This window comes from Macrobrachium nipponense, chromosome 10, assembly GCF_015104395.2.
Source record: "Macrobrachium nipponense isolate FS-2020 chromosome 10, ASM1510439v2, whole genome shotgun sequence".
Classification (NCBI taxonomy): Eukaryota; Metazoa; Arthropoda; class Malacostraca; order Decapoda; family Palaemonidae; genus Macrobrachium; species Macrobrachium nipponense.
Window position 1 is genome coordinate 80260316 of NC_087204.1, and position 21918 is coordinate 80282233.

General features: G+C 43.5%; 1 protein-coding gene across 1 annotated transcript in view; it reads left to right on the forward strand.

Annotated features, from left to right (window-relative positions):
- Positions 1-333: 333 nt before the first annotated feature.
- Positions 334-21918, forward strand: part of LOC135224179 (uncharacterized) — a 39131-nt gene continuing 17546 nt past the window's right edge. Inside the window, exons 1-2 of the mRNA XM_064263049.1 lie at positions 334-491; positions 21629-21811. Of these exons, the coding sequence (XP_064119119.1) occupies positions 353-491; positions 21629-21811 (322 nt within the window). The 5' untranslated portion in view covers positions 334-352. The remainder of the gene's footprint in view (positions 492-21628; positions 21812-21918) is intronic.

Below are 21918 nucleotides of genomic sequence, written 5' to 3' on the forward strand. Positions count from 1 at the left end.
AAAGGGGAAGATACAAAAATGCTTGTGCTGTGAGGGGAAATGAAAATTTAGAACATTTCTTACTCTAATGTCCAGCATATAATGAAGTTAGGAAGAGATATAGTTGTATGCAGCAGCCATTTCAGAAAATAAAGAGAAATAAATGCCTAATTATTTCCAGATCTCCTGAGGGGTAAAGTTGAAACAAGAACGAATGTATAAAGGAACTATGGCATTACATAGAGAGAAAACTTAAACAAAAGAGGATGAAAACAAGCAAGTGAGCCGTTTTCAAAAGAAAATCCCACTTTACAACTACTACTACCCACTTACAAACTACTACTACTGCTGCTGCTGCTGCTGCGGAAAGATAATGGCCCCCATCGGTAGTATTTATCGTGCAAGTGCAACTTTATCAGCTTCATCTCATGTATTGCGAGGTTTAACATCAGCCTTTTCACGTGTCACGATATCTCCTAGGCCTACTCTACTATGTCTACCCAGTAATTCAGGTACGTCAGGTTAAGGGCTTAATCACGATAGCCTACCGGCTAGGTATCTACTAGTATACCTAGGTACCTTATTTTCATTTTCTCTCTTACCACGTTAGTAATCAGTCAAGGGGGGCGGAAGTATACTACTTAAGGGGTTACGAATTACTTTGGGAGGGGGTCCTCTCCTCAAGTCAGCCAGGGTAGGGACCGCGGGCCAAGGTTAGAATAGGCAATCGAGATTAGGGGAAACAACCGAGTTGACTACCTGGGCCAGTCTTACCCATTCGTTGACCCACCTTCCAGGAAAAGTTATTTAACACGTCCTGACACCGGAGATGGACACCAGTCACAAGTCATTGGTCGTGGAAGCAACACCTCAAGACCTCTAATTTCCTCTCAAAATAAGAGTTCTCCAAAGCACAAAACAGTGTCTTAATTTAAGGGGGCCGGCCGGAACCTCTATAGGGTAGATCATCACAGCAAGCCACGCAGGCCAGCTACCATCAATGCAAGCCACCCTCCGAAAAAGTACATTATAACGCGTCCTGACACCCGAGATGGGCATCAGTCGCGACTTGTTGTTGGTGAGAAACGGAGCTAAAGACCTCTACTCTCCTTTCGAAGTAAGTATTTTCCCCAAAGTTAGAAATTAAGGCCAAATTTTAAGATTTAAACAGATTTAAACAGAGGGTACTGAAAACGGTCTCAAACGTAGTGCAAATCTCACAAAACGCGTTCAACATTTTACTTACAACTCGAGGTATTTAGAAGATTGACGCCATCTCGATGTTTACGGAGTAGCTTGTGTCAATAAACTAACCATTTCCTGTGATAAATCCGCACACCACTTGTACCCACAGACACTGGAGCACTTTTATCACAACAATAAACCAATCGAAACCCAGATTTCTCATCAACAACAAGCCAGGCGTAAACAGCTGTTGGGGTAGAAGATGACGAGAAGCGTGCTCTTGGCTAATTTTTTAAATAAGTAGTAAAACATCAATATTTTACATATTTATGATGATTAATTTGAAAATATTCGTTATTGAAAAAGTAACTCGACTCTGACTCAAATTTAAGTAATTATTTTTCTGAATTAGAACGTTCTTTCAAGTTCTGTATTATGACGTCACGACATCTTGACTTTCGTACCTATTGTAAATAATTGCTATACTCAACTGTCATTGCAGAACAGTTTACCAGTTATTCGTGCAGATTGTTATCAGCTATACATGTAATTGTTATAATCGTAATGCGCATATTATATTATTTACTGGATACTTTTTATTGAAGATGTTTTACTGCTGGATTATCGCCGTAGTGTGACGCAATCGTTTTCGGTCCATGGGGCCTCTGTCTGTTTTCGCACCATAAGAAATTATGGGGCCGAATTTGCAATGACCAGAAAGTCGTTAAAAGAGGAAAGTTAGCATTGAGGGGCATATGTTTTTGACTGAGAAAAATACAAATTTATTCAATAGCTAGCTTGTAAAAAATACTTGGTTTATAAAAACTTGATTGACAACTAAGCAGCATGTCTACGGATGGGTTTCAGAGACAGTGCAAGCACGTTTTTGGGCAATACCTATTTCTGTAACGAACACTCGTAACAGAGCGAGATTTTTCTTTAGTGCATTACCCCCAGTGCCGTAATTTATAAGGGTATCGTGAATCACTAATCGTAAACAATAACTACACTTGGTCCTTGTACTTAATAGACCAAAACTCCATTATCCAGAAATGGGATAGGAACCACACCAGTAAACAGCTCCACCTACCCTCTCCCCCCACCTCCACCGCCACCCCTGTCCTTCTTCCTTCCTTCACCTTCCCTTCTCTCTCTCTGAAAGTTGTTGCAGTTTAAACTTATTTTCTATGATGTTTTTCCATCTATCTATCTAATAATAGTAGTTTACATTGGTGGATATATCTAACGATTCACTCGGTTGTTACCTGCCCATTGACCGATATATTTATACACTGATCCACTCAACTCTCTCTCTCTCTCTCTCTCTCTCTCTCTCTCTCTCTCTCTCTCTCTCTCTCTCTCTCTCTCTCTCTCTCTCTCCTCTCTCTCTCTCTCTCTCTCTCTCTCTCTCTCTCTCTCTCTGTTTGTCCTTTTATCGTAATTCGAAAAATGAACAAGAAAATATATTTCATACTTGTATAGCATTAATTAAATACTTTCAAGTTTTTAATTCAGTCGTAATGATGAATGTAGGTGCATCTACTAGTGCTCGCAAAATAGTTAAGCAGGACATAGGTATGTAAAATTTAAAAAAATGAGAGAGAGAGAGAGAGAGAGAGAGAGAGAGAGAGGACGGAATAGGAACGGGACATTCACTGTGGCCATCGGTAGTGCTTACCCTCCACTGGTTATAAGACTATAAACAAACGTTGAAATTGGTGAAATTAGGCGTATGTATGGAAGTATATAACATAAATATTAAAGCAATTTTATCATTATTGCATTACTGTGACAACTAGAATTCATGGAAACAGTTTATAATAATGGAACGGCGTATGTTGTGAAGCCTCCACTAATGTGGCAACGATGATTTTGCCATTCTTAGCATGCAAACATTAAAGCATGCAACATTAAAGGTTACATTTATTTCTGGCATACGATTATTTAAGAAATTCAAAATACTAATAAAGACTGAAATCAATGAAGTGCTAGCAAAAACAAAAAAGCAAAAAAAAAAAAAAAACGTAGTCCCTTTCCTCTATGCACTTTTCCGTATTCGTTCCTCTATGGTTTTCGGCAGCCAGATGTACCGTAGAAAACGTTAGAAACATTTGATTTTATCTACGTTAGAAATATCTGTAATTTTTCGGGGTAATTTGGTTGTAAAAAAGGGATAATATACATGAATTAAATCAAAATTTTTAAATAACAATGTAAATTTAAACTGAAATAACGAGTAAAGTAACAGTTTAGGGAATAAAAGCTTTGCAGTTTTCGTCGTCTGTCGTCGTCTGTCGTCGTCTGCTGTTTGTAATTGTGTTTATGGCGCGCTGCGTTAGAAACCAGGAACAGCAACGGGTTTAAAGTGCAATGTGGAGTGAACTGAGACCAAAATGTGTATAATAACAATCAAATAAGCACTGTGGAGGGTTTCAGTTGTGATGGCAGTAAGGAAAATAAAAAACCGCCGATTACAAGGTAAGAATGAATCAGTTCCAACCATAACCCCGGGAATAACAAGTTTCATACTTTCACTAATATAGGCAACAAAATGTTGTTTTATTGTGCTGATTACAACTGCAATCTTGAGTAAGATCAATAAACGTTACATACATACGCTAACATTGTTCAAATGATGCTGGGGAAGGCTGGGGAAAGATGGTGTCCGTCACTGATGAGAACCGTCCATGAAAAACGTAGCCGCCATATTGGATTTCAAAACTGCCTTGAAAACATATTTTACGAAGAGCTCACATGGCTTATTTTAGTTCGTATGGGGCTTTCAAAAAAAAAATATATCACAATATGTTGACGAAACTTCAGTCTTTTTAAATGGTATGCTTAGAGTTGCAATTGTATTCATGTTTCACCAATTAAATATCGAGTTAATAAGACCCGTCTACCGTGATTGAGGGTTGGCCTGTACTGATGTTTCCCCCTATATGGAGGTATAGGGCGAAAAATGCAGTCATGAAAAATTCCTCTTACTTTCGTAGTTACAGGGTAATTAGTTAACGTAACTCAATAAGCCTAAAACATTGATCCGTACAAGAAAATATAATATTTCTTCTATTATCGTAAATTTTGATAATTATTGTCAAAGAAATTGGGAGAAATGGCATCTGTAGACATTCCCCGAGTCGAGAGGAGACTTCAGGCTCAAGCTACCAAGTCCAGTCCTGATTTAGTGCGATCACAGACGTCGAGTCAGTCTACACGTTCCATTTCACGTCTGACATTCGCCTGCTTTCATGTATGTTTATTGTAGCGGCAAGAATTTCAATCATGCCAATGAGGAAAAGACAAGGAAAACATCTTGCTAACATACAGACGAAGAAAAAAACGCTCAGTGTTATTAGAGAATATCATAATACCTATATGCGTAGTTAGTGAAGAGAGAGGGGAGGGTTGCTTAGTAATGCCCCCGTCTTGCTTGACAGCACACCGTCACACTGTGCCTAAAGGCTACGATCTTTGAGCAAAGAGATCTTCATTTATGATAAATAACAAAGTTTTGGTTTTTTAATACCCAAAATGGAATATGAAATTCATAATAATCATGATTTATTAGATTGTCTTTGTAAAAAAAGTGTACGCCTTCGAGTTTCACCTCTTGACATTCTCTTGCAATTACGTTTGTTTATCTTTGTTTCGGGCAAGAATTTCATCATGCCCAAGAGGAAAATATAAGGAAAACATCTCACTAACACAAAAGAAGAAAATTCGCTGTAATAAGCAGAGTTAGTGAAGGGGAGAGAGAGAATTGCGTAGGAAGGAGTGCCCCCATCTTGCCTCAAGCAGTGCCCCAGGTTGCAATATATGAGCAAAGGGATCATCATTTATGATTAAATTATGATAAATAAAATAGTTTTGGTTTATTAATTACACAAAAAACAAATATACATTCATAATAATCATTATTTATTAATATTGTGTTTATAGAAATACGAAGGAAAACTTGAACGCCCGTATCTCAAACTATACTTATTGACCTTCAAAATCTATCTTCTCCCTTAGTTTTAAAGCTATAACATTGGAATTTGGTATATAACTCAGAAAGACATTATAGAACAATCAAATAGAGCCCTTTTTTCCAATTTTTGTTTCACATTTTTGTTATAAATTTTTTTCTCCTGATTTATAGGGTTTATTTTTGACCATAGCTATGCAAAAAAATGACTTTTAGAAAAAAAACTCTCATTGCGATTGGAGGTCTTTACATCAGGTCATATATGGTAGTAATCCAGGTCTTAATATTAAATATCAAGGGCGGAGATAGAATTTGAAAAATGGTTATTTTCTGGATAAATCGCCCTGGCGTCACAAAACCGAAGGTCAGAGGCGAAAATCATATGCGGTTGGAGATGTCCCAAGTCACCTTATTAAGTGGTATGAATATCAAAGTCCTGTCCTTAAAAAAGGGCATTAGCCGGCCGGCCCCCTTAAGATTAAAGAGAGGTTACTGACAGTTAGCCGTGTGCAGTGCAAACTTACCTCCATGACCTTCCATGACGCTTTCGAATTTTTACTTAAAACACCTTACGTGTAGAAGATTGACACTATCTCAATGTTTGCGGAGTCAATTGTGTCCATAAACTTTCCATTTCATGTGCTAAATCCGCACACCACTTGTATCCGTAGACACTGGGACACTTTCTTCACAACAATCTATTAAACGATGACGACGTTCTTGAGTCAAAGGAAACTCGCAATTTTCAGGGAGGAAAGAAGAAGAAGAGTGCCATGGATAATTTTGGGGTGGTTTACAGTTTTGTGGCCAGCTTCACAGGCCACTTCCAGGGGCCGGGCACAACAACCAAATCCATCCACACAGGTAAGTAGTCCTTTCGACCTGGAAGACCTACCACAACCCGCGACCATTCAAAACAGTCAACATGGCATCGCAGTCTAGTCCTCATCCATCGCATGTTGCTTTTGCCGCTGTTAACCCGATTACGCTCATTCCTTTTTAAAAGTGGCCTTTTAGCAATTTTAGTGGTCAATGTGAACACTGCAAAGAGGGAAAGGGCATGTGCCCTAAGTCAGGTTAGGGTGGTTCGTATAGTTAGGTCACAATCGCCCCCTGGCCAGGTCAGGGCACAGCACCCTAAGTCGGGTTAGGTAGGTTTGGTGTGGTTAGGTTAGGTCACTACCAGTATCCGTTTCCTCCACCCATCTTTCGGCGATCGCCGCCACTCATCCGTTTCCCCCAACCCACAAACCCCCGATCCCCAACAGGGTCCCCCTTAACCGCTTCTGTTAATCTTTTGGCGATTGTCGCCACTCGTATCCGTTTCCCCCCCCCTCAAAAACCCCGGTTTCCCAAGAGGGTCCCCCTTTACCGTTTCTATTAGGCTTTCTCCGCTACATTGTTTTGGTTTTGGTTTCACTGCCATTTTGGTTGTGTGCTCTTCCGCCAATTTTCTTATCCGAACTTACCGCCATCTAGTGGTAGGTTTGGACAAGAAAATTGGTCAGAGGTAAGATTGGCCCACGCACTGTAGCTGCTCCAAATTTAAAATGAATAGTTAAACATCAGTGTAAGATTATGAATTACATAAATTTATTACGTATTCATGATAATTAATTTGAAAATAATCCTTGATGAAAAAGTAACTAGATTCCTGACTCAAATATCAACAGTTTTGCTGTGAACAGTAGCTACGATGTGGTTTGCACTCTCCTTTCGTTTATCAGTGTTGCCATTTGGTATGTGTTTACCCCTCAAACTGGGTACAAGACCTTACACAAAACCATGGAAATACGTGAAATTAGCATACGTATCTATTTGCAGGATATATACATATTAGAGCAAGTTTATCATTATTGCATTACCGTGACAACTAGAATTCGTGGAAACAGTTTGTAAATGCAACAGCGTATGTGTGAAGCTCCACTAAATTGGCAACGATGAAATTTTGCCATTCCTAGCATGCAAGCATTAAAGGTTACAGTTTATTTCAGGGCATAAAGTTACAATTATTAGCTACTAAGTAAAAAAGTCAAAATAGTAATATAGACTTGAATCAATGAAAAGTGAGATCAAAAAGATACAAAATTTTTGTCATAAACAATTCTCTAATCTGTCGTCTGCTTGCTGTGCTTTTGGCAGTCATATGTACGTACAGGGTGTCCATAAAGTCCCAATACCATTACAAGTATTTATTTCTCAGAAACATAAAACTTAGAGTAATGCAGTGTTGTAGAATGTTCTACATTTCAAGTTTACATTCAGAGCACTTCATTCTACAAAAAACTGCATTACTCTGTTAAATGATTTTCTGAGCAATAAATACTTGTAATGATATACTGAGCCTTTTTTGGACACCCTGTACATAAGACAAAAAATTGTTCCCGCCATGGTTTCGCTGTCAACAACTCTCAAACAAGTATATCAAGAGCAATTTCGAGTGAATTAAGAATGAAAATGTGTATATTGTTCCGATATGAATACAAACCATCGGTCCTTTACAATAGGAATGTAACTTCGCGGCAGCTGGAACCGGTCGTAAGCTTCGAACAAGCGAGTCTGTAGTTAACTGCTTGTCCGACAGTCCACGCAACTGCGCGGACTGGGAGGTGAAGATCCAATTTGTTTTCGGCCGTGCTGGTTAACAGACGTATTCTCCACCTCTCTCTGCCCGCCTTTCGTCGTATGCTTTGTCTTCTCAAACTTGGTTTGCTTTGTGTGTGTGTTAAAATACTGTAAGTACGTGTGCTTTTGTATTTTATATTTATTGTGATATGGATTGCCGTGAGCTGGAGACGTCCCCATGCCCCCCCCATCAGCCACAGAGTTTGCCCTGGTGTGGACGGCCGTAAGTGGGGCCTTCCGCTCCTTCCCAGAAGTGGATCCTCATGAATTGTGTGCTCGGTGCCGAGGGTGCGAATGCTCTCGTGCCGAGCCCTGTGATTTTTGTACTATATCTTGGTCAGAGGAGCAGTAGGTGCTATGAGGGTAGAAGGAAGCGACGTAAGCCTGCCAGGGAGTCCTCAGAAGGTTCTCCAGCGACTCCCTTGGTCACAGACACGTCATCTTCCTTCCTGCCGCCATCTCAGCTCCCGCCTATTGAGTCAGTTCTGGACAGGGAATCCGTCTGGGACGGAGATTCAACTCTAGTATAAGAGGAAACCAACGGACCCGAAGGTTTGGTTAGCTCTAGCAGCCTCGCTGAGGACATTGTTAACCACGTCCTCAGGGAAGAGGTTGGCACCCCAGATCGACGCCTTTATGAGCCTGTTTGGTTGTGTCTTATGGAAGCATTCGCAAAGACATGCTTCCTGAAGGCTCGCTTAGCCACTATGAAGTCATACAGGTCTGATTGGAAGGCCTGTAATAGTGACTTTGTGTGGATCCTAAATAGAGGCACATCTGCAAATGTGGTGACTGAGTTAATTGACCTACTCAGCATGCATCTTGCCTTGAATTCCGCTTTGACCATGGCGCCCAGAATTCTAGGCAAACGTTCACTGAATGGGTGGAGGCACACTCTGGATTGAGTTTAGGTTTATCCTCTACCGCAGCTTGCAGAGTCAATTCTGCAACCTTCGACGTACACCAAAAACATCGTAAAGCATCCTTTATGGGGTGTCAACTTTGTGTTAACACAGTCCCAATCTGTGAGGGTGCGGACCCATGCAGACTGGGCCTGGTCCCTAGGCTAGATAACTGTCTCCTTCGGGACTTTGTCTACCCTGACTAGCGCATCTTCGGCTAGTCTAGCGTTAGCCTGAAAAAAAGGAATGAAGGCCCGCCGGGAAGAACTCAAAGTCTTCTACCTGTCGGGTTCCGCAACCTTTGATCGTCAGCTTGCCGTCCGAGAACGGGTTGTGCAGAGCCAACTGCCAAGGGTTTTGCTGTTCCTTCAAAGTGGCGGCAGCTTGGATGCGTCCGGTTACCGTCACGGACTGTTGTGTGGTTCCGGACTGGGGGAATCCGGACACCAAGTCCTGAGGCGAGTCGAGTGGACACCGATTCAAGTTTGGAGTCCACTACCTCGCTCATCTTCATCATGAGAAGGTTTGCGAAAGCTTCTGGTCGAAGCCGGACTCCGCCGGCCTGGCTTTGGGGACATGGCCCTCGACCCCTTGGGTGGGGGAGAAGCTTTAGTAGCGGAAGTCGACGGTTGGTAGCCGAAGACGACCTTGCAGCCTGCCGGAGAAGGCTTGAATGGTTTGGATACCTTTGGCAAGGATCTCATCTTCCAGGCCTTGACCTTGGGGATTACCGAGGCCGCTATCCCACAAGTTGGGGGCGGACTCCCTAGGGAAGCCCTGGAAAGAGGGGGGAGTAGAAGGAGTGGAACTAAAAGGGAGACTACCTGCCTCACCTCCCTACCTACCTCCTGATCCTCTGTGGCCATAGGTTCGCGGTGAAGGCTGATGACCGCAACTTCTTCTGTGACGATGTCACACAAGCCCTCTTGGTCCTCCGGGAGGGGTTGGGTCTATTGATGGATGCCCTCAATAATGGGAGCCGCCACAGACGCAGGTACAGCCGCCGAAACCGAAGCACCCATAGGAGGGAACAGAGCTCCTCTGACAGCACGTAGGGCTGGCTGGATTTAGCATTCATCCCGAATCCTCCCACCCAGGACGTAAGGGACGCCATCTACGAGGTGCTTGAGCGACAAACTAACCTGTAAAAATAACCAAATTAGGATCCCCGTGGCAAAAAATTTCCCAAAGTCAACGTATAGCAGAAATTTCGCAGAAAACACGAGGCGAGAATGTTACTTACCGACTCGTCTGAGTCGATCCTCACCAGTTCTTAACAAACTGTGCAGGCCTCTGGGTGCCAGACCGAATTCCCATCTACCAGGATGGCGCAGCTGGCATGAAATCGGCAGACCTCTTGCCCGTACGGCCTATATAGGACGGCCTGACATCCCGATACCTGGCAAACGACCATCTGTAAGTTGAAAAGTCAAATGAGTATCATCGAATAAAGGCGCCGGAGTTAATTCCGGCAAGATGGGTGCACTTTAACTAAATATTTAATCCGTTAAAGGCAATATCGGGTATAAATTTCAACTAACTGGTTATCAAAAGGGGCTCTGGATGTCTCCGCCTGCTCAGGAGTCCGTCCTCGTGATCGGTAAAGCTATAACCAGCGGAGAGGGCCTGAGACAAGCAGCACAGGGGAAAAAGGTAAGACCTAAGCCTGAGTCTGATCGCATCGCAGCAGATTAATGCAACGTAATCAAATGTAGGCGCATTTGCTGAGCCCCGTTCCGTCCCCACCGAAATGGGGAACAGCAATAGCAAAGAAGACGGAAAACTGAGCAACAGAAACCACAGTACAATAAACTCCGTATATACTTCCTGGCGTGTGTGATGGTAGACCACACAACATCGGAACCACTACGGATCCGGAGACATACCTACAGAGGCTAATAAAACATGTTCTAGCATAATCTCTTAAAGGCTTCACCTACTCTGGAGTCCATAATCCCGTTTTCATAACAGTAAATGCCGGCGGAGACGGGCTGATACGAGCAGAGCAGGGGAAAAGGTAAAACCTAGGCCTGAGTCTGATCGAACACCGGGGAACTAGAAACGCAGCTCTAAGCCTAGTTCCGCCCCCACAGAGTGGGGAGGCAGAGACAACAGGGAGAATAGACAACTGAGCAGCAGAGCAGTGGTACGTACAATCCGGCCTGTAGCCTGCTGGTTGGTGTGATGGTAGACCCCACCTAGCCAGAGGACCTACGGGCCCGGAGACATATTAAAGAGATTACGCAAAATACTAAGCAACCAATCTCCTCCGACTAATCCCTCTGGATAAGCTATATGCTCTAGCGGTCATTCATCGGTAGGATTACTTGAACCGCGAGCTAGCTAGGCAGCGCTGGAACAAGACCGGGGCAGGGGGGGGAGTGGTCTGGAGGAGAGTGGACAAGTCGTGATCGCCTGGCCACAGCAACCGATCCAGTGACCCACCACCTTTTGGGAGCTGTAATTAGCCTACCACTAAAGGAGCAGAAGACGGTAGGCCAACTGACATCCTAAAGGGGGCAAAGGCCCAGGCTACACACAACAAGACAAACATAAAATAAATGATGAGGAATTACTGGAAGAAACTGCGAAAAGAGGGAAAGGGGGGGGGACGCACCAGCAAGGACCCAGCCTAACCCTCCAAGATCGGTACAGATCTGGTCAGGTAGGTTAGCCTGGCCTCCGAAGGACATCATGAAGTGGAAGGATAGAACCTAACTAAACCCTCCAAAATCGAAAATTCCGACCTGGTCAGGTACGATAGGTCTAGGCCCAACAAACATGACACGAGAGGGGCTCTCTGTCTTGGACTGCTCTCCCAGCAAGCATAATAACCTGGGCAGGAGGCAGTAAGAGTGGGGGCTGAAAGGGTGGAGGGGCAGGACTGCCTGACCTACCTTCCAAAACCTAGCCTAGGTCTGGTCGGGTAGGCCAGGGAAGGGAATTGCAAGGACTTCCAACCTCACAAAGAACATGAATATTTATCATAAACGTGAATATAATCGAGTGCATTACTGACTAACATTGAAAAACACAATAAAAGAATGCATGCATGAATATCGCGAGAGAGATAGAGGAATCAACCTCTCCACAAAAACTGGGGTACTATAGGCTAGCCTAGGAGCCAAAAACACACTATACTCGCATATAACATTGAGAATAAAAGTACGTATGAAGGGGAACCAACACGCTCCTGAGGGACTGAGGACAAAAAGGAGACCACCAAAGGCTATAGAAAAACGAAATATAAACATACAACAAGAGACCTCAGAGTACGTCAGGAGCGAGTTAGGGCCTACGACGTAAGGATAAGATTCGTAAAACCAAAGCTTCAGAAAACGACAGGAGCTAGAATAAGGATGGGGTATGCAAAAACAATATTTTATACATTCAACTTACCTGTCAGATATATACATAGCTATTGACTCCGTCGCGCCGACAGAATTTCGAATTTCGCGCACACGCTACAGGTAGGTCAGGTGATCCACCGCGCCGCCGCTGGGTGGCGGGAATAGGAACCCATTCCCGTTTTCCATCAGATTTTTCTGTCGGCCATACTGGCAACATCGTTGTTGGTATCTCCGGCTGGATTTCGTTTTTGGATACAATTGATCATCGTTTTGGACCCTTTGGTGACGTATTTGGATCGTTGTACTGGCATACGCTTTTGTGGATCGTTATTTGGATTTTGGCTTGGAATTTTCATCATGATGTCTGATTCTGGAAGTGTGGTGAGAATGTGTGTGAATGAAGGGTGCAAGGTGAGAATGCCGAAAGCTTCGGTTGATCCTCACACTGTATGTAAAAAGATGCAGGAAGTATGAATGCTCGATGGATAACACTTGTCATGAATGTGAGAGTTTGAGTGCTGAAGGGTGGAAGTCTCTAACTTCTTATTTAAGGAAATTAGAGAAAGACCCGGTTAAGGAAGTCATCTTCCAAAACCAAGCCTAGCTCTCAATCTTCAAGTGGTTTGGTGAGTAATATTGTACCCTCCTCTAACATTATGAACGCTCCTTGTAATATTTCAGGTCCTTCTCCAATGCAGATCCTACGGACTCTGCTTCGGAGATAGCAAGCCTTAAAGGATGCGGCTTATGAAAATGGAGCGTAAAATGGCTGCCATAGAAGGTAAGCAAAGTAGTGCTGTGGAAAGTGATGTGAATTTCCCCAGTGAAGTGGAGGAGGCGTCTGATTGGCTTCACAACGCTCCCAGGCCTAGACCTCTTTCAAGCTCCCAAGCCCAGAGGAGAAGGAATGTCGAAAGCCTTACGGAGGTTATGGAGGATCCCCACCAGTCAGACGTCTCTTTGGCAGAATCTGTAACGTCACAGACTGCCAGAGAACGCATTAGAAAAAGCGTTCTATGTGAATGTTTTTCGTCATCGGAGAATTCCTCACCTAAAAGAGGATGGAGATCAGCGGATCGTTTTCGTCCCTTGAAGAGGATCTGGGAAGAATCGGGCATAAACTCGAGTCCGGAACGTTTTTCGGAGGACTCCACCCCGACAGAGAATAAGAAAGCAAAGTTTTGGCTTCTCCCGATAAGTTGTGGGGAATGGAGAAAGAAGAAGGTCTCTCCTTCCTCTCGTTTAGACCAGAGAGAAGAAACGACGAAGATATTAAAGGATATGCAAGAGTCTATTGCTTCTCTAGTCGGGGTCCTTTCGAGAGATCCTCCAAGAAGAAAGGATGTTAATCTTCCTGTGAAGAAGTCAAAAAACCCTTACTATCAACCTCCCAGAAAAGAAGATTCTTCTTCGGATGAAGGGTCTATTTTCACAGACCCGCGAGTTCGGGGCGCGAGGCGTCAGCCAGGCGTGAAGCGCCAGCCGAGCACGAAGCGCCAGCCAGGCGCGGAGCGCCAGTCAGCCGCAAAGAACTAACACGTAAGCGCGAGGCTCCAATCAGGCGCGACGCGGCAACCAGGCGCTATCCGATATCGCAGGAGACGACTAGGCGCGAGAAGCTGGCCAGGCACGAGGAGCCAGCCGCGCGTGAGAATTCCTACAAACAGGAAGAGACAATCAGTCGCGAGGCGCCATCCAGGAGCGTAGCGCCAGCCAGACGAGAAGCGCCAGCCAGGCGCGATGCGCCAGACTGCCGAGAAGCGCCTACCAGGCGAGAAGCGCTAGCCAGGCGCCAGGCGGCCGCGAAGAGACATACAGGCGCGAAGCGCCAGCCAGACGCGACGCGATAGACGGCCGCGAAGCGCCAACCAGGCATGAAGCGCGAGTCGAGCGCAAGGCGCCACCAGCGCAAGAGGAGCCAGCGAGGCGCCAACCGCGCGAGAAGATTCAACCAAGCGCGAAGCGCCAGTCAGGTGCAAGGCGCCAGCTGATCATGAAGAGCGGCAAGAGCGAGAAGTTATAAGGGTAATAGAAGATCTTTTCATGTAATGTCTTCGGATAGCGAGTCTCCTACAAGTAGAAACCCTAATGCAAGGAAGCAACCTGGTACATCGAAGGTTACGGTTTCAACCTCCATGTCTCAGGATGTTTTGGTGGATAAGAAAGGGAGAACTTCTAGATCTGTCAGTCTCTCCTCCTTCTAGGAGTATTTCTCCTATATGGGAATATGTCTACGGACAAAGAATCTAATAAAAGAGCTCGCTCTCCTTCTAGGATGGAGTTTGGATGAGGGGGTTGGGCGAAAAGGGGAAGGAAGGAAAAAGAAAAACCCCGAACAATGAGGGGGTATCTAACTACAAAGTGTTAGCCTCTCTTCTCCCTACAAGAATTTGGAGACTCCTCTAAGCCCTGCAGCTCCTCCTTCCCCGAGATCTCTGTTCTCTAGTACGAAGGTTCCTTCTAAATCGTCTTCGTATTTAAAAATGAAACCAGCCATATCAATGAAGAAGGCTATTCAAATCTTTAAATAATTGGATGAAGGTGAAGAAGGAAGCTCAGAAGACAGTTTTTTGCACTCCTCCATGTAAGCTCGGAGGTAGGAGGGGAATATTGGTACAGGACAGAGGAAGCGATGGGGCTTATGCTTCCATCTTCCGCGGAGGCGGATTTTTCAAGCTTGGTTGAAGCATCGAGAAGACATGCTTTGAATACAGCTAAAGCATATTGGAGCATGTCAGAATTGGATCAACACCTCAAGGGACTTTTCCATGTACTAGAAGTTTTAACTTCTTGGATTGGTCCCTTGGAGTGATGGCCAAGAAGGCAAATGAACCAGATGTTTTAGACCTGAAGTTTTACATTGCATTTTATCCTGTATGGATAAGGCGGTTCAGGATGGATCGGGAGAATTGTCATCTCTATTTGGAGCAGGAGTAGTGAAGAAGAGATCATTATTTGGTTCATTTCTAACCAAAGCGGGTTCTCATTCACAAAGGTCAGCCCTGTTATACGCTCCCTCTCTCGGATCACCTTTTCCCTTCGCACTGGTGAAGGAGATTTCAAAGTCTCTTGCTGAAAAGGCAACCCAGGACTTATTAGTACAATCCTCCAAGAAATCAAGACCAAACAGTACCAGTAGCGAAAGAGACTACTCGTACTCCGGTAGTGCCCTTTCGGAGAGGTTCCACCTCTCATCCTCCAACGAAAAGGAAGACAGCAGAAAAGCGAGGAAGGTCCTCCTTTAGATCTTTCAAGAAATCAAAGTAGCAGCGAGGTTCCTCCAAACATCTGTAGGGGCCAGGCCTCCTAAACTTCGTAGGGGCATGGAAGATAAGGAAAGCCGATCCTTGGACGCTAGCAGTCTTGGGGAAAGGTTACATTATACCTTTTCAGGCCAGACCACCTTTGTCGAATTCCCCAAAGGAACTGTCGGCGAAGTACAAGGACCCTGTTCTGAGGGAGACACTTCTTCAGATGGTGATAGGAATGAAGGACAAAGAGGCAATAGAAGAGGTTCAGGATCCTTCCTCTCCGGGGTTTTACAACCGCCTGTTTTTAGTTCCAAAGGCATCCGGGGGATGGAGGCCAGTCTTGGACGTGAGCATTCTGAACAAATATGTGGAAAAGAAAAAGTTCTCGATGGAGACTTCTGCCTCGGTACTTTAGCAGCCCTGCGAAGAGGAGGACTGGATGGTCTCTCTAGACCTGCAGGATGCATATTTCCACGTTCCTATTCACCCGTCATCAAAGAAGTATCTCAGGTTTGTGATTGCAAGGGAAAAAAAAAAAAGGTTTACTTAACCAGTTTCAGGGCCTTGTGCTTCGGCCTCTCCACAGCTCCACAGGTATTTACGTACCTGATGCGGAACGTAGCCAGATGGCTACACCTGGAAGGCATAAGCGTCTCTCTGTACCTAGACGATGGCTGATAAGAGCAAAATCCCAGGAACAATGTTTGGAGGATCTGAAGAAAAAAAAAAACATTTAGAAATTTGACAAAGGAAAGGAATTAGGACTTCTCGTGAATCTCGAGAAATCGCAGGGATGACCCCCAGGGTCAGGATAGTCTATTTGGGGATCAGATGAATTCTCGGGATTTTCGGGTTTTTCCGTCCCACAAGAAAGGATTCTTCGGGGGATCAGAAAGTTACATCCTCCTAAGAAAGACAGGAGTTCAGCCAGGGAGTGGCTGAGCCTTCTAGGGACTCTTTCTTCCCTGGAACAATTTGTATCCCTAGGAAGACTTCATCTAAGGCCTCCTACAATTCTTCCTAAAGAGATCTTGGACTTGGAAGAAGGGCCATCTGTCGGACACTTTTCCGGTAACATTAGAGGTGAAGAAACACCTAAAGTGGTGGCTGCTCCCACTCAAAGAGAACAAGGGAGTGTCCCTAGAGGTTCGGAACCCAAACCAAATCTTGTTCTCAGACGCTTCAGAAACGGGATGGGGAGCGACTCTAGGGGCAAGAGAAGTCTCTGGCAAATGGAAGAAAGAACAAAGAGATTGGCATATAAATGCCAAAGAACTATATGCAGTGTTTCTGGCATTAAAATTCTTTGAGTCAGAAGTAAGAAATCAAGTGATTCAAGTCAACGCAGACAACACCACGGCGTTGGCTTATATAAAAAAACAGGGGGGGACGCACTCGTTTTCCCTATTCGAGATAACGAAGGATCTGTTGTCATGGACGGAGGAGAGGAATATTACCCTCCTGACCAGATTTGTGAAAGGGGAAAGAAATATCAGAGCAGACCAGGCTCGCAGGACGAAACAAGTTCTCCCCACGGAGTGGACTCTGCACGAGCAAGTCTGCCAAAGTCTGTGGAACCTGTGGGGAAGGCCGCAGATAGATTTGTTTGCGACGTTCCTGTCAAAGAGGATAGAGAACTTCTGCTCCTTAGTAGAAGACCCGAGAGCGATAGCGTGGATGCCATGCTACTGGATGGTCGGGACTTGACGCTTACGCTTTCCCTCCATTCAAGTTGCTAGGAGTAGTGATGAAGAAGTTCGTAGCATCAACAGGGACGAGATTAACTCTCATCGCCCCGTTTTGGCCATCCCAAGATTGGTTCACAGAGGTACAGGAATGGACAGTAGACTACCCAAGATCTCTTCCAAACAGGATAGATCTTCTCAGACAACCCCACTTCAAGAGGTTCCATCAAAACCTCCCCGCTCTCGCTCTGACTGCCTTTCGACTATCGAAAGATTGGTCAGAGCGAGAGGCTTTTCAAGCAAGGCTTCGAAAGCAATTGCTAGAGCCCGGAGATCGTCAACTATCCGGGTCTATCAATCGAAGTGGGATGTGTTTAGAAGATGGTGTAGGAAGAATAAGCTGTCCTCCTCCGATACCTCTGTGACCAATATAGCATTTTTCTGTTATCCTGAGAGAGGAATCCAATCTGTCCGTAGCTACAATAAAGGGATACCGAAGTATGCTCTCAGCGGTATTTAGAAATAGAGGCTTAAACTTGGCAGAGGATAGAGATTTGCACGATCTCATAAGATCGTTCGAGACGTCAAAATCTATATCCTCTACTCCGCCAAGTTGGAATCTGGATGTTGTGCTCAAGTTCCTACATCGGAAAAAATTTGAACCTCCCGACCGTGCCTCGTTCAGGGATTTTGGACGAGAAAGTGTGTTTTTCTCATAGCCTAGCGACGGCTAAGAGAATAAGAAATCCATGCCCTAGATTCTCGGTGGGTTTTAAGAAAGACGCAGCCATCTGTTCTTTTCAAACTCTGTTTTTGGCAAAAAATGAGAACCCTTCGAAACCATGGCCAAGGAGTTTTGAGGTGAAAAGTCTTTCAAACTTAATGGGAGACGAAATCGAAAGAACTTTATGCCCGGTTAGAGCTCTTAGGTTCTATCTTAAAAAGAAAGAAGAGTTGAAGGCATGTAAACAAAGTCTATGGTGCGCAGTTCGGGACACGAAAAGACCAATGTCCAAGAATGCGCTAGCGTATTTTATTAGAAGTGTGATTATGGAAGCTCATAGCGATTGTGCAGAGGATTCCTTTAAATTATTACGAGTTAAAGCTCATGAGGTAAGAGCAGTGACAACATCATTATCATTCCAAAAGAATATGTCCATGAAGGACATTATTAATGCGACCTATTGGAGATGCAACTCGGTATTTGCATCCCACTATCTTAGAGATGTTAAAATTACCTACGACAAGTGCTTCTCTCTAGGTCCTTTTGTGTCTGCGGATACAGTGCTGGACTGAGGACACATACCGATCCTTAAACCTTTATGAAGTCTAATACTTCCATACCATACTGGTGGGATGGGCTCTCAACTTTCTTACCTGACGGCTAGTTGTTGCACAGGTGGCCATGGCCTTGTTTAGGTAAGGAACTTTGAGTTTATCTTACAGGATAGGCTTGGATAAAAACGGTGTCTTTGATTACGGAGATCTCCACTATTTGAGGCAGTTTTTGTGTTACTATTGGTAAAAGTGCTTGGTGTCGCACAGGCGGCCATAGCCCTTGCTAGTGAGGAACTAGAAATGTGCCTTTTAAACGGAGTAGGATTAAAGACATTGTCTAAATTCGTACATGGACCTCTCTCCTTTTAAGACAGTATCAGGATTTTCTGCTGACAAGATGCTTGGGCTAGCACAGGCGGCTTTTGGTGCTTTTGACAGTATGAGAATGTGCATAGGTCTTATAAGCGAGGTAGTACAAATTGAAATTATATTTGTTTATTTTTATTTTTATTTATTTTTCATAAAGAATTAGGTGTAAAAATATTGTGATTGAGTTTTTTGGTTGTTTGCAAGGAGTCCGGGGATGACTTTCTTGCAATCTTAGATACAACATTTGTTAGGTTAAGGTGATCAGGATCGGGATTGTGCTCCTTAGAAAAAAAAAGGTGTTCTTGTCATATAAGTGGATTTGGAAAAAAAAGAAAAAAAAACCCTTTGACATAGCCCTTATAGGATCGGCCAAGTAAGTGGATAAGACCCCTTTGGCAGACCTACAAGAACTCTTAGCAATAGATCAATATCTCGCTGAGGCTCTTGAGACTAAGCAGACTCCTGGGCATTAACCATGAAGTCTTCAGTCTAAACAGGTAGGAACCAAGGTTTTATGTTATTAATACCTACAACGATTGTTGTGTTTTCCTGTTAAATCAGTTATTAGCTGTCTTTACCCTCCTCCAATGGTGTGAATCAGCTATGTATATATCTGACAGGTAAGTTGAATGTATAAAAATGATATTGTTATGATACAATAAAGTTTTATACATACTTACCTGGCAGATATATACAATTAAACTACCCACCCAGCCTCCCCTCAGGAGACAGATGGTGTAGAAAAAATCTGATGGAAAACGGGAATGGGTTCCTATTCCCGCCACCCAGCGGCGGCGCGGTGGATCACCTGACCTACCTGTAGCGTGTGAGCGAAATTCGAAATTCTGTCGGCGCGACGGAGTCAATAGCTATGTATATATCTGCCAGGTAAGTATGTATAAAACTTTATTGTATCATAACAATATCATGTCTAAACAGTGAAATGCAAACAGTGAGGGAAATTTCATCATAATATAACAATGAGAAAGAACACACGTGGCGAATGATGCACCCAAGATGGCGGATGTAAAAGAAGCGTCATCCCGGTTCGCGAGAACTAAGGGGTCAATTAAGGGCTAAAAAGGGATGCATCGTGCCCTCACGAGATACAAAAAACGAAAAAAGGAATACTCAACTTAGATGAAGAAGCTTGGGGCTCTGGAGCAGACATGGCTTCGTCAAAAACACAAGAAGAGGGCAGCGAGAAAAACACGTGCGGTCACTGTAGCATGCTAATACAGGAATGAAGCCTTCGAGCGGGAGTTGTAGTAGTAGCGAGCGGAAGGTAGACGTATTGTAGTCCTTGTAACGACACCTACCTAGAGAGGGGTTTTGAGGGGAATCTTCTAATTGGCAGAATACCTGTGGTAGTGGCTTCCACTCGCCTCTGTGTTTATACCAACACCCTATGGGTGAGCGAGCTGAAGGTAGTAACTTCAGCATTCCTTTTAGCTTTTTCTCTGGTATATTTAGCATCTATTTATACCTAGAAATGCGTGCTACAGGAGCATTTCACCGGCCGACACAGGTCGAACCCAGAAAGTGTGGCTGTGATATTTAGTGATCCGAACATAATCTAAGACAGTGTTTTTACCTGCCTGGCCATGGAAGTGGGCAGGAAGCTTTGTCTTCTCCCAGAACCTCCATCACCCCAGCCAGAAAATGTAGCAGTGATATTTACAGGGCTGTAGCCTAACCTAATCTAGCTAAGATACTGAGTTAGCCTGGCCTTTTGGAGGCCTCTGCCTCCGAACTCAGCTTACCATTACACGTACAAATATGCACTTTGTATATTGCTTATCTTGAATTTGTTAGGCTATGGTTCATAAGTAGAGGGAATGTCTGTTTTCTTTCCAGTAGGTGTTGGGTATGGGAATGGCTCAGTGACTAGCAAGGAAAAGTAATACATACAGCCATTCTTCTTCCTTGCCCTCTTTCTCTTAAGTTCCTGTAATGCAATCACAGAAAAACCACATTTACAGTGATTTACCTTCCCAGCAACTGTCATCACCAAATGATTCCAAATTGTGACTCACTTGAAGTAATAAAAAATGCAGCATTGAGAAAATCAGTTTTATATGTAGGCAGAAAGCTTCATGATCCTGAAAAAAATTTTATACTGTAGCTCTAGATTTGTATATTAAATTTGCTTATTATTTTTTACTTGCTATCTGATCATCTATCTTAGGATAGATCCATGATGAAAGTGAATATTGGATACTGAAAATAAAAGTGACAAAAAACTAAGTATGAGAAATATGAAGTTAAGGTAGGAAAAAAATAAGAGTAAGTGTTATTTAAAAAAAATTGTACAAGTGCCAGTCTGCTGCACAAGGGCTCTTTGCTCTGAAGACTTTTGGAAGAATATCCAAGAAGTTACTGAGAATATGTAAGTTTAGAAAACTGACAGTCATTTGACATTGTATTAGTAAAGTAGTAATCATCTACCTGTCCTTCACAAATAGAGCACCAAAATCTTCATCATTCAGACATTTGTGTTACTTAATTTAGTGACAGTGAGAAAATTATTATCACACTATTACCTAGTACTTTTACTAACATATACTTAAAAGTGTGTTTGAATTTTGCACTTTTTGTAATGAGGTGAGAGGAAATTGGCCCACATTTTGGAAGAATAACTCATACAATGGACATGTTTTGGGAACAGCTTTATCTTGAATAACCTAAACTTCCTACTTACAGAAGGGCAGAGCTCCTCCAGTCAGATAGGACATGATATTCTAGATAAAGTATGTAATTGTTGGCAGGCCCAGGGTTATAAAATTTCCCCTTCCCTGGTTAGGAAACTGTATCCCAAGTGAAGTTTGTTTCAGTTTCATCCCTGTTAATTAGCATTACTTTTCTTTTACAAGTAGCTTTAATCAGTAATGGCTACCGTTTGAATAACCAGTTATGTACTATGTATATAATTTCAGCTTAATTTTCAAGATTACAAAGCAATTAAAAGTTGTATAAAACATTTCATATTTGTAGAAGCTTTTAGATTTCTTACTGTCTTATACTTGATTTTCAGTGTTTGACCAGCGTCGTCATTATGCTATGCGACTAGAGCTTAATGAACATGGCATTGTATGGCGAAGACCTGAATACATTCCATCTTGGACACCTCCAAAGTCTGGAGATCTGCAACCATATGCAGAGCCCAACCCATCAAGACCTCCTCTCAAGGTTTTACCAGCTAAAGATGCCTTTGAAAGTAAGATCATCATGTGTTTTTTTTTAATTTTATAACATTTTCATTGCCACATCATCCCAAGTATGTAAACCTAATATATTTAACAGCATTCAATCCCCTCAATCTTT